This window comes from Bubalus kerabau, chromosome 18, assembly GCF_029407905.1.
Source record: "Bubalus kerabau isolate K-KA32 ecotype Philippines breed swamp buffalo chromosome 18, PCC_UOA_SB_1v2, whole genome shotgun sequence".
Taxonomy (NCBI): domain Eukaryota; kingdom Metazoa; phylum Chordata; class Mammalia; order Artiodactyla; family Bovidae; genus Bubalus; species Bubalus kerabau.
In genome coordinates, this window is record NC_073641.1 from 7,538,143 (window position 1) to 7,557,764 (window position 19,622).

At 37.2% G+C, this 19,622-nt stretch overlaps 1 protein-coding gene across 4 annotated transcripts in view; it reads left to right on the forward strand.

The window, feature by feature from the left end:
* Positions 1-19,364, forward strand: part of CPEB4 (cytoplasmic polyadenylation element binding protein 4) — a 73,208-nt gene extending 53,844 nt beyond the window's left edge. For 2 of the 4 annotated variants that reach the window (XM_055554896.1, XM_055554899.1), the window contains exons 4-10: positions 2,008-2,031; positions 3,736-3,909; positions 8,787-8,876; positions 9,237-9,355; positions 10,969-11,083; positions 12,209-12,390; positions 14,967-19,364. In XM_055554896.1, coding sequence (XP_055410871.1) covers positions 2,008-2,031; positions 3,736-3,909; positions 8,787-8,876; positions 9,237-9,355; positions 10,969-11,083; positions 12,209-12,390; positions 14,967-15,194 — 932 coding nt within the window. In that variant the 3' untranslated portion in view covers positions 15,195-19,364. The remainder of the gene's footprint in view (positions 1-2,007; positions 2,032-3,735; positions 3,910-8,786; positions 8,877-9,236; positions 9,356-10,968; positions 11,084-12,208; positions 12,391-14,966) is intronic. The other 2 variants (XM_055554898.1, XM_055554897.1) reach the window with 1 other exon arrangement.
* The last annotated feature ends 258 nt before the right edge of the window (positions 19,365-19,622 follow it).

Consider the following 19,622-nt stretch of genomic DNA (forward strand, 5'->3'; position numbering starts at 1 on the left):
CTTGAAACTTACTTTTTAAATAGTGAAACTTACTTTTAAAATAGTGAAACTTACTTTTAAAATAGTGAAAACTATTTGGACTTCCCACATGGGGCCAGTGGTAAGGAATCCGCCTGTCAATGCAGGAGATGTAAGAGACGTGGGTTCGGTCCCTGGGTCAGGAAGATCCCCTGGAGAAGGAAATGGCAACCCACTCCAGTATTCCTGCCTGGAAAATCCCTTGGACAGAGGAGTCTGGCGGGTGACAGTCCACGGGGTTCCAAAATGTTGGATTCAACTGAAACAACTTAGCACACAACATGCACATGAGAATTTTTAATGTTAATTTTGTAGCTTCTAAATGCCTACTCTTTTTCCAATAACTGTTTTCTCAGAAATCCAAGCAGCATCAATCAACTTTTTAAGATTGACAGAACCAAGATTTTAAAATCATTCGTTTCCCCAAACTCCATTGTCTTTGAAGCAGTCATATGAATAGAATCTTCTTAAACAAACATCTAGTTCTGTGATATCTTTCTCTTCCTAACCTCTGTCAAGTTCACTAAGGAAGAAACTACCTCCACCCTCACCCCAAATTTAAGAATTACTAAAGTGAAAAACCTAACTGCAGAGGGAGATTTTACTGGTTTTAATCCATTTGCCCAAGTACTTTGGTGAAATTCAATATTATCTAATAATGTTAGAAATTATTTTAGTATGAGACATGATTTCATTTTGGAAAATAGGCACATGGTACTTCTAGTTATATTTGTAACTCAGTTATAACTGAGTTGTACTTAGCATTTATCTAGAGAGCTACGAGTGAAAACCTTGACCAGTTTATATAATGATCTCTTAAAAGGTTACAGTTTGTAACTGGAAAACCTATCCCAGCTTCCTGTTTAAATTTTCTCTCTAGCCAAGACCTCACTTGTGCCGTATGCTTCTGTTCTGGGCATCTTTCCCTGAGTATTATAGCACCCCTAAGTGCCGTTGCCAGGTCTGCAGTGCCCTTTCTCTATTTTACCTTTAAGATCTATCTCAGAGCCATCCCCACTCCTCTCTGACTCTTGAATCAGAACCAGCTCCTCCTCCTCCTCTGCTCCCACTGCACCTAACACTTAACAGGCGTATTGCTGTAGTAGTCACATTGGCGTTATTTGCTTCTCTGGCTGAATAGCCTGTAAGTTCCCTGCAGCCAGAGCAGTGTGCTATAGTGCTTAGCAAGGTCACGCATTCAGGAAGTGTATGTTGAATAGAATTAAGAGTAACTACACATACAAGTTCCAGTTCATTTGAGGAAAACATTTTCTCAAGTTTCCTGATTTGAAATTTATGCTGCCATTTTCCAAGTATTCAGATATATACTTATAATCATATGTCTATATTATTTTGTATTCTTTTTCTTCTCTTCTTAGTTGGAATCTACTTCATGATAAAATGCCAAACTTTTTAATACTTTTCAACTTCTGGGCCATGGTGGAAGATTTAATTAGGGACAAGAAACTGGCTAAAAGGAAGTTTATAAATTGCCTAAAGATTTCATTTGTTATAAGTTTCTTCATTAGGGAATAATTGAGAAATAGTACAGAATTGCTGTTTATCCTGTCGTGATAAAAAAAAGTCACGAATTAAATGGCTAGTTAGCAGGAAATTCTGAGAGAAATTAAGATCAATATGGTGGAACTTGATTTAAACTATGTTATATACTCCTTTAGTTTTATACTAGTTTGGACCTTGGGTGACAGTTAGAGCAGAAGTCTTCCCCTTAATACAAGTAACACCCGATAGATTTTTACAGTGTCCTTGAAGAACTTAAAAAAAAAAGAATGCATTGACCTCTCGGCATCAAAATTCCATATTTTTTTGAGATATTTACCAGGAAACAAGGAATATAGCCAGTTTTTTTGTTTTTTTTTGTTTTGTTTTTTCAGTTTCTTAAGCTGGTAGATGAAATCACAGTTGATTCTTTTGACAATGTTTGAAAGGTTTTTTTTTTGTTTTTTTGTTTTCTCATTTGACATGCAGCAAGGACATATGGGCGGAGGAGAGGTAACATTATTATTTCTAACTTTTGAATGTATCAGTTATATTTGGAGAGGACCCAAGTTTGCTCAATTTCTAACCCTTATTGGGAAGCGGGGAGGGGGAGTGATATGTAGCTGTGATCGATATATACTTTATGTGTTATAGTTAGCATTATAAACATTCTAATTTGAGGGAGTTGGAATGGTAGGATTTGGATTTGAATTGAAATAATTTCAAACTCATTTATATCTGAAGCTTTGTTTCTCTGTTTTCCTTTCTGAAAGGAATATCTTAGAATAAAATTAAGAATATTTAAAAAGGAAAATATGGTATAACTAGTCTCAAAACACCTGATTATATTGGAGGTATAAAGTATGCTTGAATACCTTATATCTACTTTCATATTTTTTAGTTTATTTATCTATTTATTACTAAGGATAGTTCTGTGTTTTGTTTAAAATTAGATTAACTAAGTGACACCTAATCCTATAAATTTCAAACATTAGGGGGGAAAGCTCTAGACATTTTAGAGAATTTTTTGAAGAATCATTTCTTAGAGGTATGTGAATAAACTTTATTTTTGCCTCCTGTATTAGTTTTGCCTTTTTATAAGAAAGTCAGTTAAATAAGGTAGCTTTAAAATAAAAGTGACTTTTGAAAATCCAGAAATAACCTCCAATTTTAGAGTCATTTTTTATCTTTATTATATAACTTTTGAACTGTGATTTTATAGGGTAAATTTGTAATAAATATACTGTTAAGGAAGGCAAGTATGACAGAAAGACATTGGAATGTTTCAGTGAAGGAAGAGCACTTAAGATATATTTCTGCAGGATCCATTAACAAATTCCTTATGCAGAACCTAGAAGTAAATTGGCAGCCTGAAAAGTGACAAAACAGTTTTTGAGAGATTCTACAGTTCTTTGTAGCTCTCTTTTGCTTATGATTTATAAGTTTGTATTTTGCTGGCAGGTAAGTATGGCAAGAATATTAACCACAACTGGCATCTCTGATCTTTTCTGCTTTTATGTTCTATATAAGAGGATTTTCTAACAGCAAATGTAATGACTAGTTTTTAGAATTAGATACTACCTGTACCAGCTGATGATTATTCAACTAAAAGAAAATTTATCTTCAGCATACCTAAAAATCTTTAATTCTGTCAGAGTAGCCAGTGAAGTTAGGAAACAGCATAAATGGGTTTTCATGACCTTCCATTAGTTAAGGTAAACCAAGATGAGTGCTTACTTTAAAAATCAACTTGTTCATTTTAGGGGCGGTCTTAAAGGAAAATGGGCAGGCTATATTGTATGATGTTTTAAAGAAATTTAAGTGATCTAGCATCTGATGGTCAAATTTAATACTTAGTGTATATATCTAGATTGCCAGTGGCCATGGGGCCCTACCAAGGCAGTGCAGTCTCTGCCAACGACTTTCAAAAGACTGCTCTCTCCTACTGTACTTCCATTTCACCTCTCTCAAGTTTCTGGATCCCAGTGGGATGGTTGAGCAGCCCTCTATTTAACCATGTACTTTCTCTCTGACTCAGTTGGGACCTTAAGGTGATGGAAATTCAAGAGCATATCTAAGTGATTTATTACTCAGTGAGAAATGTAAAAGCAGCAGCGTTACTGGATCTGCTGTTTTCCTTGTTTCTTGTGTAAGATAATCAGTGGCAAGGAGCGTTTTCTGTTAGCTTTTTTTTTTTTTTCCTGCTTTCTCTTCCAGGTCAGTCCTCGTTATTTCCAATGGAAGATGGATTCTTGGATGATGGCCGTGGGGATCAGCCTCTTCACAGTGGTCTGGGTTCGCCTCACTGCTTCACTCACCAGAATGGAGAAAGAGTGGAGCGATACTCTCGCAAGGTGTTTGTGGGTGGCTTGCCTCCTGACATCGATGAAGGTATGTTTAGAAAGAGCTGTTCATAGCACAGTGCCCAGACTGTGGCACATAGTAGGTAACGCATAGGTAATGTTGCTGTTAGTTTAATAATAATATTATCTGGCTCCAGGTGTTCAGTTGTGATTACATCGTTCCCTTGTCCTGTCTTCCTAGTACAGCGTATAAAATCAGTTCTCGAAAAGAAGGGGAGTAGGACTTTGGAAACTAGCTGAGGCAAGTAGTTGGACTAAATCAAAGAGTGTAAACCCCATTTGGAAAACTCTAGGATTCTGTTGTGGGCAAACAGCTGCTAAGAGCACTGTCTGTGTGTCTTGCCTTGGCTAAATTCATTATGCATTTTCCTATTTCCTACCTTTTATGACTGTTGCTTCCCTCATAGCTCAGTTGGTAAAGAATCTGCCTGCAACACAGGAGACCCCAGTTCAATTTTTGGGTCAGGAAGATCCTCTGGAGAAAGGATTAGGCTACCCACTCCAGTATTCTTGGGCTTTCCTTGTGGCTCAGCTAGTAAGGAATCTGCCTGCAATGCAGGAGACCTGGGTTCGACCCCTGGGTTGGAAAGAGCCCCTGGAGAAGGGAAAGGCTACCTACTCCAGTAGTTTGGCCTGGAGAATTCCATGGACTATATAGTGTATAGTTAATTGTTTAAAAGTTTAAAATCTTAGATTAAGTCTGAATTTTTGAAAAATATAACTAGAGCTGTAGGGAATCTTAAGAGTTGTGTCATTTTCTGAATATTTTTTCACTCATCAAATGCTTTCTGAATTCTGTGCACTGTTCTTAGGATTATTTAGTAAATAAGATTGTGAAAGAAAGCCCCTGCTCACACAGAGTTGATATTCTAGTGGGCGAAGGGAGATAAGTGTGAAAATATTAGTGAATAAGTCCTGAAAAGAAAGCAGGTTGATGTGATAATCCAAATCTTAAAAGAGAGACTTGTGAGATTTGTTGGTTAAATAAATCCTCTTTGCAGATGTAATACTTGAGCTCTGATGGCTGAATAAGAAGCCAGTCATGCAAAAAGACAGAGAACTAGTTATCCAGAAGTATTTCATTTAACTGTGGGTCTAAGTGACCCTGACAGAAATCAAAGTAGCAGACCATATGGCAACCATATATCCTTGCTTGCTTTTTTCCCTTATCAATTTTGTCTTGGTTTCCTGAATGGAAATAGAAACGTTATGGAGGATAGAAAAGTTTTCTCTAAAAATCTATAAGGTCTAATAATGAGGTTTAATAATGTCCCATTTAGATTGAGATTTAATTTACTGTGCCACTACATTTTCCTTAAAGTGCTCAGTCTTTTGGAAGGTTGAGGCAAAATGGCTTCCAAACAGCCAAAGATCGAAATAAACACCAGAATTTTATTTTTTAATCTTTAATAAAATGTCCTGGAGGAAGCTGTGCTGAGATTTCAGGCCAGGCTGACTCAGTCTCCATTCTCTCCTCAGAAAGCATATCTTCTGTTCAGAGTGTTCATCTGGGGCTAAACAGTTCATTACGATGTTGTCCAGTAAGCTCCCAGATGCAGCCTCCTCATTCTGTAGCTGGAATCCTCACTTTCCTTAGTATAATGGATTCTAGGTTTTATGACCCTTTAGAGGTCAAATCCTTAACACTTTTGAGCCCCGGATGGACTTCAGTGAGGAAACTATATGCTTTATACAAAAAAAGAAGACTGAATTTTATCTGACGTTGCTTAGGATAAACTCCTCCTCTTGCCCAGATAGTCTATATCTTTTTGGAAAATTATCAAGAGATCATAAATGTATCATTCCTAAAATTCTTGGCAGCCCAGGTAAATTTGACCACTTTGGCACAGGAAGTGGTTTAAACTGAGCAGAATTAATGGGGATTGTGTTAGTCATCCTGTTTTAGCCTCATACCACGTATGTCGATAAGTCAGTAGCAGTTTAGGTGGACAGGCCTTTATATTAAAATGTGAAATATGTATTTATGAAAAATACTATGTTCTGTATAATTATATGCTAAGAATCACAGAGTTTATGGGGCAGATGGGGCTAGAGGCAGATCACTTAGAACCTAATGAATTTTGTACCAGAAGCACTAACAAAAAGAGAATTAATACTTTGAAAAATAACTCAGACAGTTAAGCAAGTAGCTTACTATAGGACCTACTAGAGGCTGCCTCAGAGAATATTGAAAAGCACAAAACCAATAGAGCAGAAATTCTGGCTTCCGAGCTTGGAGACGACACAGATGAAAGTGGACCTCTGGGCCCCTGAGGAGTGCAAATTCTCAGGAGGTAGCCCTGAAAGCTTGCAGGGACACCTCTTTGACTAGAGAGCCTTGCTTGCTGTGCTCATTTTAATTTTCTTGTAATAGAGCTGAGGGGGTTCCTGCCTGCACATCACATAGGCTGGAGGCTTTTTCCCTTCTGCTGAAGATTATGGTTCTCCTACTAGGCTGGCCCACCTTGCGTACAAAGAGTCATTTGTGAACCAGTATGTCTAGGTTACACTGATATCACTCCCTTATTTAGTGATCTCACAGGGCTGAATGTAGACACAGGCGCTGCAGCAGTTCATACAGACGACTTCTTCACAATCTGGAGGAGGGGAGAACAGTCCTAGCAGACTGGAGTTTCAAAATGCTTCTCATCTCTCTTCTCTGTTCCCCTGTCCCGCCCTACTCCCAGATCTTCTCTGCACAGCTCACCTACTCTTTCTTAGAAGTTCCTTGGAAATTTATTTTCCTAAAGTCTGTTCATTAATTGTCCAAATATATAGTACAGCATGACTGGTGTCATTTACATTAATAGTAAAATATGATTAAGTTGTCCTTGTCCATCCCATGTCCCCTTTTCCTTCCTCTTAAGACTCAGAGGTGTTGATGTCCAAGGAGGATGGTTGGTGAGCAGGAAGAGGGTGCCAAGTGGAGGTGTGTCATAGACACACACGTGGAGGGGCCTGTGCCGAGGCCGCGGCAGCAGTGTGTGTGGGACCAGTAGATCAGGGCAGCACGGGCTATGTGCAGAGGTGGAGGGCAGAGGAGGCTGCCAGGGCAGCTCGCTGAAAGATGGGCTACGTTGAGCAAGGAAGCAAAAAATTGAGGATAGTGAGAGCTTGGTTTCTCATAGTAAGAAGGGAATTTACAAACAGGAGAAGAGGAAAGGCTAGAAGATGACATGAGATGTTGGAATGGACTTACAAGTACCAATATGAACTCATTTTTATAAATGTACACAGATACAGAAACAGTTATAAATATGTCTGTGTACGTTCATGTATTTCCTAGCTTTGTCCTCTGAGAAGACTTAGAAATAATAAATACCCGCTAACAATAACTAGAGGGAATACCCAAATCGGAGTTTTTAAGTATCTTTTGTCACTGAAAGGAACCAGGATATCTTGGAGGGGGAAAAAGGCTGATTCTGGGGCTAGGGCAGAGAAAGAACAAGATGAAAGCTTGGGGTATCTTCTTTGGTCAGATAGTATGGAAGCACTTGAAGAATGATGGGTGGAGGGGGTAAGTCAAAGGACATAGGAACCCCCCCACTGGCTGAATCAAGGGCAGTTTTGAGGACAAACTGAATAAATGAAAGAGAATCAAGTTCTGCTGCTGCTACTGCTGAGTCGCGTCAGTTGTGTCCAACTCTGTGCGACCCCATAGACGGCAGCCCACCAGGCTCCCCCGTCCCTGGGATCCTCCAGGCAAGAACACTGGAGTGGGTTGCCATTTCCTTTTCCAGTGCATGAAAGGGAAAAGGGAACGTGAAGTCTCTCAGTCGTGTCTGACTCTTCGCGACGCCATAGACTGTAGCCTACCAGGCTCCTCCATCCATGGGATTTTCCAGGCAAGAGTACTGGAGTGGGGTGCCACTTCCTTCTCCAGAATCAGGTTATAGTCTATTGAATAAAATAGGTCCACACTGATATAAATAAATGCATGACTAAATAAATGGAGGAGAGGGGAACACTCTTCCTTACTGAATTATACTAACTAGTAAATGTAGAAAGGTTGATAGAAATAGATAACCAGCATTTGGCAGTTATCATTGTGGTAGTTGATATAGGCAGGAATCTTCAGTAAATGCCAGGCCTAATGAGGGAACAGGATATTGATGGTTAACACAGTATTCCCCCACAAAATATTGATCATATCCAAAGGGAAATGGTTTCCTTTTGGTGGAGAAATACAGACACTTAGCAACTCGACTAGCAGATCAAGATTAACATACCTTGTGAAAGGACAGGATGACATAGCATCATTATGATCGTTTTCTTGGTTGGAATACATAGGTCATGAGGAAACAAGTACAGACCTAGGTTGAGAGCCATCCTATAGAAGGAATGACCTGTATATTTTGAAGCTATCAGTTATAGAAAAGACAGGAAAGAATGAAGAACTATTGTAAACTGAAAACAATAGATACCCTCAGAACATGACATCTAAATGTAGCGTGGTTCTAGATAGGATTCTGGATCAGAAAGGAAAAGAGAAATATTACTGTGACAGTTAAAAATGTGGATGGAGTCTGTGAATTGGGAGAATGTTGTATCCCTGTTGATTTCCTTATTGGAGGGGAGTTGTATGTTGGTACATAAGGGAGTGACCTTGCTTTGAGCAGGTGCCAGTAGTTGTATTTTGTGGTACTAGAGCATCACATCGGAAAAAGATGGTAGACCAATCGATAGATTCGTGCATCAGTAGAAGGAGAAAAGGGAAGAGGGGGAAGACAAATGCACAGATGTTAACAGTGGGGGGATCCAGATGAAGAGATGCAGGGGTACTGTTCTTGTAAATAGTAGATTTGAGACTGTTTTTTCTAAACTATTTCCCGAAATGGTCATAAGAATTTACATGAGAATTTACATAAGTATTTACATATACTTTTTTGGTTTGTTGTTTGTTAGATGAGATCACAGCCAGTTTTCGTCGCTTTGGCCCTTTGATTGTGGATTGGCCTCATAAAGCAGAGAGCAAATCCTATTTTCCTCCTAAAGGTAATTTCTCAGGATTCAAATACATGTGTAGTTTATCCTTATATTTTCTTCATAAGTGTTTGCCTTCAGTGTAAAACTGTTTGTTGCTAAACTAACATTTTTCCAAATGTGTTTTTAAAATTTCTACTTAATATATACTTTTAATTCGAATTTGATTTTACTCTAAAAGAGGTTTCAAGATAATACCAAATTGAACTTAATGTTGATACTGTCAGACTTTGGGTGAGATTAAGTTATAGGGGTTTTTGTTTATTTGTTTCATTTTTTTCTAACCTTTTCCTTACTTTTATGCTTCCTTTCACTTGAAGAATTATGAAAAAAATGGGAAAAATAAAAGTCTTTCAAAATTGTTTTTATTAGGCTATGCATTCCTGCTATTTCAAGATGAAAGCTCTGTTCAGGCTCTCATTGATGCGTGTATTGAAGAAGATGGAAAACTCTACCTGTGTGTATCAAGTCCCACTATCAAGGACAAGCCAGTAAGTGCAGTCTAGTATGAAAATAGCTTCTCATTTGTGCCTCTGTTCATTTTTCCTGAAAAATACACAGACATCTTAATGTATCTGTTAATTGAAACATTTGTAAGTAGAATCAAAATGAAAAAGTTTTGTTGTTGTCATTTTCCTAACCTTGACATTCTATATATTTGTGCATATTATTTTGACATTGAGTTTTTGGTTAACTAAAGTATTGGTGAATCTTTCTATTAAAAGATGTCACCTAGTATGCATTTGGAAAATATAAATTAGCTGAATTTCCTCTGAATAATAGAACTCAGAATCACAAATATACCTGTCTTTCTCCTTCCTCTCTTTGGTCAGGATTTTACCCAGTACCATATGCAGCAAGTTATGTTATACAAATAACTTGATGCCTATGGTACTCTTGCCAAGTATTAATAAAATAAATTATGTATCTACATAAATGTACATTACATGTTGTTTTTTTTTGAAAGAGTTTTTATTATAAAATTTAGTCTTTTGGGAAGATCCCCTGGAGGAGGAAATGGCAACCCACTCCAGTATTCTTGCCTAGAAAATGCCATGGACAGAGGAGCCTGACAGGCTACTGTCCATGGGGTCACAGAGTCAGATATGACTTGAGCATATGCTCACACAGTCTTTAGGAATAGTAGCAATAGCAACTGGCCTGTTTTGACAAATCTGACAAACCACAATCTTTTATCCCTTGACCAGTACCTAGTGGTAGGGTCCATTTCGGGATGGAGGCTCCAGTAGGCTTAGCTCAAGCAGTAATTTGTGGAGCTCCTCTTGGTGTCTTGGGGTTGTCCCCAATTTTCTGTGTGGCTAGACTCTTTCCATTTGACTTTTTTGTCCCCTGCTGGTCCCCATAGGTATTTAATTTTGAAAACTTTGGGCCTTGGGACTTGGTTGGTATACCTGTTGGGAATATCCTGCTGTTAACCCCTTAGCCTTTGGTGTGGGCATTTGTAACGGTTATATAAATGCAAACAGTTAAATAGAGGTACTTGATTCTTGGTGTTGAAAAAGGCAAAAGATTTATATGACCTGAAGAGAAACCAGAGTATTGGTTAGTTTAAACGGACACACTGAAGTGTTTTATCATAATACATTTACTGTAGGTATCCATATTTTTATTTTGAAATGCTTTACAATGCAATAGATTTGTTAATATCAGGAGTAGTTTGCATTTCCTGGACATAGGTTTGGACACACAACCCTAGTTTCTTAGCGCTGTATACTAATCAACGTCAAATACCATGCTAAATTTAAATTATATGGCTGCTGAGGGGTTGGCTAGGATATAAGCCCAAATACGCTGTAAAATAGTTAATTAACTTATAGATAATTAAGGTCGTATTACTGTTAAGCAGTTTGGTTTATAATAGGCAATTAAATTGAACTTTCCAGCCTTGGTTAGATTACTTTTAAAAATTAAATGAAGTGTTGGGATATGCTTTTAAGTCTTTTTTGGTTTTCCGGTTTTATTGATGTTTAATTATATAAATTACAGCTTTGTAAAGTAAAATATTCTGTAATAATTGTAAACTTGATTTCCACATAAATTGCCTGTGTTGAGACTGAGACACTTTGGTTTGCACACTCCCTAGGTACAGATTCGACCTTGGAATCTCAGTGACAGTGACTTCGTGATGGATGGTTCACAGCCTCTTGACCCACGAAAAACTATATTTGTTGGTGGTGTTCCCCGACCATTGCGAGCTGGTATGATTCAACAGAGCAACAAAAACTCTGTTTATCCTTTAGCATAAGAAATAGCTTATAAAGATTTTTTTAGGATAAGTTTTCCATAAACATTTGAGTTAATGTCTTAATAGTGAGAGTCCTGGACTCCAAGTGTCTTAGCTTGAATTCATGTGTTCTGTTCCAGTTTAACAGCTGAATAACTTTGGACAAATTGATTTCTCTAATTCTCAGTTTCCTCATCTGTCAAATGGAATTATAAGTATGTCCTTTATGTAGAGCTGTTCTGAGGATTAAATGAGGTAGCAGATGCCTGGTGCTTAGTGCAGGGTCCCATCATGCTCATGCTCATCACTCTCATCATCATCCAGGAGAGAAAGCCCTTCTGGGACGGGCTAGGTATCGAGATGTTCACTGTTTGTTCCCATGACCCCATGTGCTCAACGGCTACTTACTGAGCGCTGAAATTTACAGCCAGGTTCTCAGCTGTGCATCTTGTTTTTAGAGCAGTACTCACAGAAGAAATTTCATCCTTAACTTCAAATAATATGAGTTTTAATATTATCAGTGAGATGAAGAACATAAAATGAATAAGAATGCCATTTCAAAATTGTAACATTTCGTGGAGAATAAGATTCATTTATTATTTCAAATTTAAATTTGGCAAATAGCTAGACTGTAGGGAAAGGTAAAAGGGTTTTAATGGAAATCTTCTCAAAGGACTCCCAGAGAGTCTACCAGTTAGCTTTCTAGTGTTAAATGATTATTAAGCATTACATTGTTAACTGGTAAATTTACAGTGGCATCATGGTATGGAGCAGATAGACCAGGGTACCAAGTCCAGCACAACCACTTTACTTCCCGTGACCTTGCGTAGGTTGATCATTCTCTCTGTGCCTCAGTTTCTCCAGGAAATCACTACCTATGTCATAGGGTTGTTTAGATTATATGTGAAACACTCAGCAGAGTCCCTGTCCTTAGTCACAGTAGATTAAAATGAACACAACGGACAACTGATTATAATAACTAGTTTCATTTTAATAATTACTATAATGATGGGCAGATTAGCTTCTTTCAATGAAACCTTTGGTGAGCCAGATGTTGTTTCCTGGTCTCAAATGTCCTCTCTACTCCTTCCATATGTAGTGGAGCTCGCCATGATAATGGACCGGCTGTACGGAGGCGTGTGCTATGCTGGGATTGATACCGACCCTGAGCTGAAATACCCCAAAGGAGCTGGGCGAGTCGCATTCTCTAATCAACAGAGTTACATAGCTGCTATCAGTGCCCGCTTCGTGCAGCTGCAGCATGGAGAGATAGATAAACGGGTGAGTCCTGGACTGCATTCTGGGGAGTTCTCAGAATGGCCCTCCGTGTCATTGCCAGGCTCAGAATGGGTGACTTTTACATGACAGTGAAGTGACAGCTGACTTATGCCCATTGGGTCCACTAGATGCAAGTTCTAGAGCGTATCTAAGAACTTCCTGTGGACTTTTTTTGTCTCTTAGTGTTCTGAGTAGCCTAACAAAATACTCCAGTCACTTTGCTTGAGTCCACTTAATCTTTCCTAAGCTATCACCTCCATCCATTCATTTACTCAGTTAGTCACTCAATAAATATTTAACAAATCCTTTGTACTTCATTATATTAAGTATATAGATTTGAATGCCTTTGACATCTCCTCACCTTTTTTTTTTTAACCTTGGATATCAAGAATACCTCAACAAGCCCTATTTTCCTATTCTCTATGTAACAAATGACTGAATAATTCACTTCAAGGACTGTGTCTAAGAAATAATATTTCATTATAACAGATCAAGTAGAAGAACACAGAACCCTTCCGTTTGTAATCTCTTTTACCACCTGAAATTTGGTGGTAGTTCATTAGAATTATTTTCACACTTTAAATTCCTCTTTGTTGTGTTTATCCTCTGCATCAGAAGGCTGGAGAAAACCTCAGAGAGAACTCTTCTGTCTTTTAATGTATTGTATTTGAGACTCTGTGTTCCCTATGTGTCTTCTTTGCATTCACAAATTTCTTAGCTTTGTGTTTCATGCATTCAACAAATACTTTAGTGCCTAGGGCAAGAAGTCTGTGTACTCATGGGTTTACGTTCTGGTGGATGGAGTGTGGCCTGTGAACCGACTGCTCGTCAGTAAATGGTTTGCTGTGAGTTTGTATTGAGATAGGAATTTACCCTAGAATGTGAATCCACTGCACTAGGGAGCACAGTGTTTAGTTCAGTTGAGACTTTTTCACAGAAAGACCTTCTTGAAGAAAGCAGTGCGTTGATTTTCACTCTGGTGTCAACTCCTTATTTCATGCCAGACTGGTGCTTTGGTTAGGGCTGACTGAGATATCCAGCACTCCAAAGCCCTATGCTCAAAAGTCTTTAGTGATTGACCGTATTGTGACTTTCTCAATTTAGTACGTAAAAACTGTCAGTCACTAGTGGTTTATATGGGAGAAGGAAATGGCAACCCACTCCAGTATTCTTGCCTGGAGAATCCTGTGGACAGAGGAGCCTGGAGGCCTGCTGTCCATAGGGTCGCACAGAGTCGGACACGACTGAAGCGACTTAGCAGCAGCAGCAGCCGTGGTTTACATTTACTGCTTATGTTCCATTTCATATACATTCCACATAAGTGGTAGCTGAAAATTTCTCATCCTAGTGGTCATCATACTGTGAATATATTAAAGAGAAAGGTATAGATCTGTTAATAAACATGGAGGAAGAGGGCAGGATTAGTTGCTGTATGTATTAACATACCTCCTTGATTTTTATTTGCACTAAAAAATATGTACATTTGAGTAAACAGTGTCTCCCACCTCATTGCTTCATTCCATCATCAGTTTAGGAGTTGTAAGGTTAGCCATTAGAAATTCAGACTTAATTTGTATTCCGCTAGGATCTCCAGTTCTTTGGCCAGTTTTCTTGCCACACTGTAGATGTTATGGAATGGCCTCGGGGCCAGAAGCCTAATCTTCTTGTTACATCTGCTCTTCGGGCCTTCTGTGTCACTCCTCTTTTTGTTCATGGTCTGCCTTCATCAGGATTCCTTGTCAGAAATGGATGGCAGCAGTGGTAGTGATAGCCTGGTGTAAGGGAGTTTCAATCGTGAGTTTCTCCAAGACTAAAAATAACCAACTCTTTTTCTCACTGGAGAATTAAGAGCCAGGTTATTTTTAATGCTTGAGAGGCTCAAATGACAGATCAGCCTATTGAACGCTGGAACAGACCCAGTTTTATAAATTTACCTCTGACTTTTAGACTGAAGTAAACCATTCTTCCTGACAAAGAACAAAGCAAGGTTTTAGATTATGAGTACTATGGCTGTGTCTGGTTTTCCTGGAGTTTGAGGTTTGTGATTATAACCCAAGATGTGTACCCTGTAAATAGAAACCATGACCTTCTTACAGCTCAGAGGCTTACAGTGTAGAAGTCAGGCAGCTTCCCTCTGATTTGTACATTGATGTGCTATTTTGTGGCTCTGGGAATCTCTTAGTTGGTCTTGTGCAAATTATAATTCCACGTATGACGAGAATCCAGATCCACTAATTAAAGTGATGGTTTGTGTCTATGAAAACTCTCCCGTGGGTTTAACCTTGTAATGTTCTTAAACATTAAGTTGGCTTCACTTTTAAATTTATGCTGGAACCTTGTCTTTCATTTGAAAACTCTTTAATTAATAAGACAAAAATGTAAAATAATGGGCATAAAAACCTTACTAGTTGCTTAAAAGATGATAATTTAATTTCAGTAGAGGAGTTATTGAGCCTTCCTTTTGGACACCTTGGCACAGATTCATTCAGACAGTGGATGGAAATGTACACACACAGTCTGAGTTGCTAGGTCCATTCACTGAGAAGTGTTCAACGCCTTTCTTTTATTTTTGATTGCAGGTGGAAGTTAAGCCATATGTCTTGGATGATCAGCTGTGTGATGAATGTCAGGGGGCCCGTTGTGGGGGAAAATTTGCTCCATTTTTCTGTGCTAATGTTACCTGTCTGCAGTATTACTGTGAATATTGCTGGGCTGCTATTCATTCTCGTGCTGGCAGGGAATTCCACAAGCCCCTGGTGAAGGAAGGTGGTGACCGTCCTCGACATATTTCATTCCGCTGGAACTAAAGGATAACTACAGTGCTCATTTTCAGGCCTCAGAATAAGTGCACTCTTCTGTTAATTCTGCCCCCTTCCTCAACCTCTTCACACTGGCATGTCCTTTTGTGCAGTCTGTAACTTAACAGTAGTCTAACAGAGAGAATGACCTATAATATAGGTGTTTTGTAGATTCCCGTGTCACTGAAAACAAGATGTATGAACTCCTTTTTTGTATTGCCATCATGTTGCATGGAAGTTTCATTCTCTTGTTTTGCTGGAGACTAAGAGGATCCAAACTTCCTGCAGCATTTTCTTAGAGGAGAGAGAGAAATATTAAAAGAAAAATGAAACAATAGAGTATTTTGGGTTTTTAATTAAATTATTGTTGATAATATAACAGATAAGAATACTTTTATTAAAATAACCACGTAACAATAACACTATCAGTCTCTCCTGATGCGGGGTTTCCCCCAGGGAAGTGCTTTTGCCTTTCTCTTTCTTTTCTTTCATCTTTTTTGCCTTTTTTTCCCATTCCCTTTCTGTTCTTTCAACAGCAGTGGAGGGAGTTAACAATTATTAACAGGAAAGAGCATGTTAAAGCAAACACAAATGCATGAGCAAGATTGAAGCAGCATTATACCTAATTTTAAGGGTTTAGAGGCAGAATATCATTGCATTATGCCTCAAAGTTACTACCACATCAGAAAAAAAAGTAAAGTAGGCAGAGCTAGATTTATTTTCTTTTAAACAGGTTTTTAAATTTAGAATGTAAAAGTTGGGTACATTTATTTCTGAGGGGAGTGCACTTATTTATTTTTAAACTTTTACTTATCCGGTCACAGCCCCAGGAAACCTACCAAAGCTAGAGTTAATGACAACTGGTGGGAAAACTAGCATTTCCTCTCCTAAAGAACAAATGTATAAATTTTATTTTTGATGTTATATATAAACTCTATATCCTAATTTCCTAACACTCATCAGGTGTCAGCCTTTGCTCTCCATTTTGACATTAAAAAAAAGCAAGCAAACAGATCAAGAGATACCTCAAGGATATCATTTTTGATTTTGTTAGACTACCATGTGTAGCCAAAACTGGAAGACAAAACCAATATTCAAATTGGCTGCTGATTGGCTTACTTTTAGATTTAAAGTTAGTTTGGATATCCTGTAATTTAGTTGTAACATAGAAAATGAAAAGAAAAAGTAGTTGCAAACTGTTTTGCACTGTTGAACTAAGTAACTGTGTAAATCTGTGCAAAGGTACGTATGTTTATCTTACTCTTCCTATAAAATAAAATAACATTACAGTTTCAGAATTTAGCATGGGACATAGTCAGTGTTTGAAGTGCCAACTTCATCAAGTAATGCATGCTTTATTATAAATAAAACTCTATCTTTTGAAAGGCGTTATTATGTGTTGAACAGTATGCTTCAGGGGTAAATTGAAAAATAGTCTCTTGAAGCCCTGGTCATTGGCAGTAACTTTTATTTTAATGGACATTTTCTTATGAAATGCCCTATCCACCATGAAAAGGATTATTATCATCTGTGCAAAACATCAAAAACAAAAATCTAATGGCAATCTTGCTAGTTGTGCTACCTATCAGTACCATCTTGGATCCTTCAAAACCAAAGACTTGCCCTAGCACTGCGGTGAAACCACCTGACTGATGACCCCTACTGATCATGTTTAGGAAAAGCAATCCTTTATTTTTAATCCAGGCTTTAATGAACTGTATACCTGTTAAGTTCCAAAGGTCAAAATGGAGGCATTTGCTGTCTAACAGTCAGACACGAGAAAGGGAGCTGCTTATTAAAGAATCCCCTGCAAATATTGAAAGCGGTCATGTGAACGGAGGGTGCTCTTGTGTAGCTGGTCAGGGACTTTTTCTTTTCTCCTGAGTGACGTAATTCTAATTGGAATGCTCATTTGCCTCTTCTTCTTCTTTTCAACGCTTGTAGGTGGCTTGGGGTGTGCTGTCGTGCTGTTCCTACTCAGTAAACAGGTGTGATGAGCTAACAAGAAATAACACTGTTTGAGAACTAGCTTTGAATAATAATTTTTCCCTTTGTACATGACCTGCTGAATTTCGGTACAGTGTTTTGTAGCTGACTTATTTTGTCATGCACATAATGTATATTTGTTATGCACTACTTTTGTATATCTTGTTTTTCCAACAGTGAACATTTTTAGGCACACTTTTCACTGACGGGATATCTCTTTATGCAATACCTCAATTTTTCATATTGCAAAGAGTAGCTTTTTGTACTTTTATTACTGAGAGATCTTCATATACTTCATTTTTTAATATAAATAATTTTAATAAATTTTATTTTCTTATATTCTGCTTTTTATACATTTCAGTGCTCTGCATACATTTTAAATTATGAATGTTGTGCACTGGCAATGCTATTTTAGAGTCTGCAGAGAAGAGAAAGCATGTTGCTTAAACATCCTTCCCCAGCACCAGCTATTGGTGTACCTATAATTTAAGAGATAGTCTATGTAAAGTAACAAATTAATGAAAAAAAATTCGCATGAAAATGACAGATAACACTGTAGTTCCTAAAAAAAAAAATTAAATGCATAAGCATAGGGTAGAAATTTAAAATAACAAAATTGTCTACAGCTTCTTACTAAGTTTTTAAAATTATTCATAATGCAGACATTTTTGGTGAATGTTTAGCCATTTTTAATATTAATAAATTGATGTTAAGTGTTTGATTCAGAGATGTCTGCTCTTTTAAATTATATATAAAGAAAAAAAATAGCCTGCCGTGGGACAGGTGTGTAATGTTAGTATGCATGACTAATGTAAGAAATTGTTATTCTACTAATATTTACTTGTGATTGTGTGACAAGCGTGTTTACAGATTATTTGGTTACACTTCAATTTACAGGGCATAAACAATTATTATCTATTACTCTGAACTTTATTGATTACATGTCCTTCAGATTACATGGGATTGTAGTTGGGAGTTACCATGTAACTCAAAACATAATTAACATGTAATTAGTTTACAGATTTTAGGGTATCACTTCAATTTACCAAGCATGTAGTTCTAGCGCACTAGCATGGCACCAGCCATGTACTTACAATGTAGTTACAGAGTAATTACATGGTTATTTTTGCAATGTAAAATAAAGTGTTTCTGATTATTTTCTATGTAAAGGAACCCTCTCCCTTCCCCTTCTGGTCCCCACGCTTTGGTATAATATATATACTTCTCCATACACAGACCTCTGCAGAATGCAAAATAAAACTTGCAGTGAATGAATTTAGCATTTTATGAGAGTGCTGTTGGAAAGACTTGATAATTCACCCTTTTTGTTTTGAAGAGTTGAATCTTCTGTTAAAAGGTGATTTAAAACTTGAATGTGATGAATTGTGGCAAGTTAACTTCAAGTTATGTGCAATACTTATTTCAAACTTTTGAAAGATCTTTGCAGTGTAATTCTTTGTTTTTAATTGCAGACATTTAAAAATGTCATTTTCTACTGTTAAGAGTAATCCTCTTTCTTGCTGGTGTTTCTAAAGAAAAGAATCAGAAATCAATCTTTCTACTAATGTAAATTTGAAATTATTTTTAAAAATGGAATAAAAGAGGTTTTGGTCATTTGCTTTATTTTATTATCTTATTTTAAAGCTACTGTGATTGATAGCATTGTAAGAATTGGGACAATATTGTATTCAACTGTTTTATTTTTTATATTTTTAAAATTTAAAGTATAATTAGTTTTTATAATTTTCATCAGATTTTTGTTATATTTTTTGGAAGTGAAACTTTTAGCAAGTGGGTGTCTAGTTTTTACTAATCCCTAATGTTTTTTTTCCAGTGTATTGCTCATATTATCAGAAGGAAAAGTTATTTAAGTATGTCAGTTAATTGTACTACTTGGCTGAATTTCCATATAGTTTTTACTGTGTATGGGGAGGTTGTAGTATTTATTATAGCATTTTAAATAAGGGTAATTCATTTTTTATTAAAGTCATTTTCACGTTAAGTTCCTATTTTTGTATGTTCTACTCTTAAGTTATATAACACAGTTCCTTTTTTAAAAGAGTTCATTTGTTGAAGTGCTAGTGGAAAATTAATGTTATTAAATAGTTTGCAAATGACTATTTATACCAGTATGCGTATAATTTTTAAATATTTGTAATGTGAGATGTTGAATGAATAAAACTTTTAACTCAGCTTTCTTTTAATATACTTATTTATTTTCAACATAAGTAGATTGTGCTTCCAGGGTTGGGAATATAACATTTAAAAAATATTAGGAACATATTCTTTGGCCAAAGCAGAAGAAACTGAAATGAAAAGATGTTGGTCATATAAGTGCTCCTGGCAGATGTGCCTTGCTTATGCAGACACCTAAATGTCAGTGGCTGTTGTCTTTGGCCTGCACAGTTGCTTCACAAGCTGCCCTGCAGAGGTCTTTTTGTCTGTAGTCTT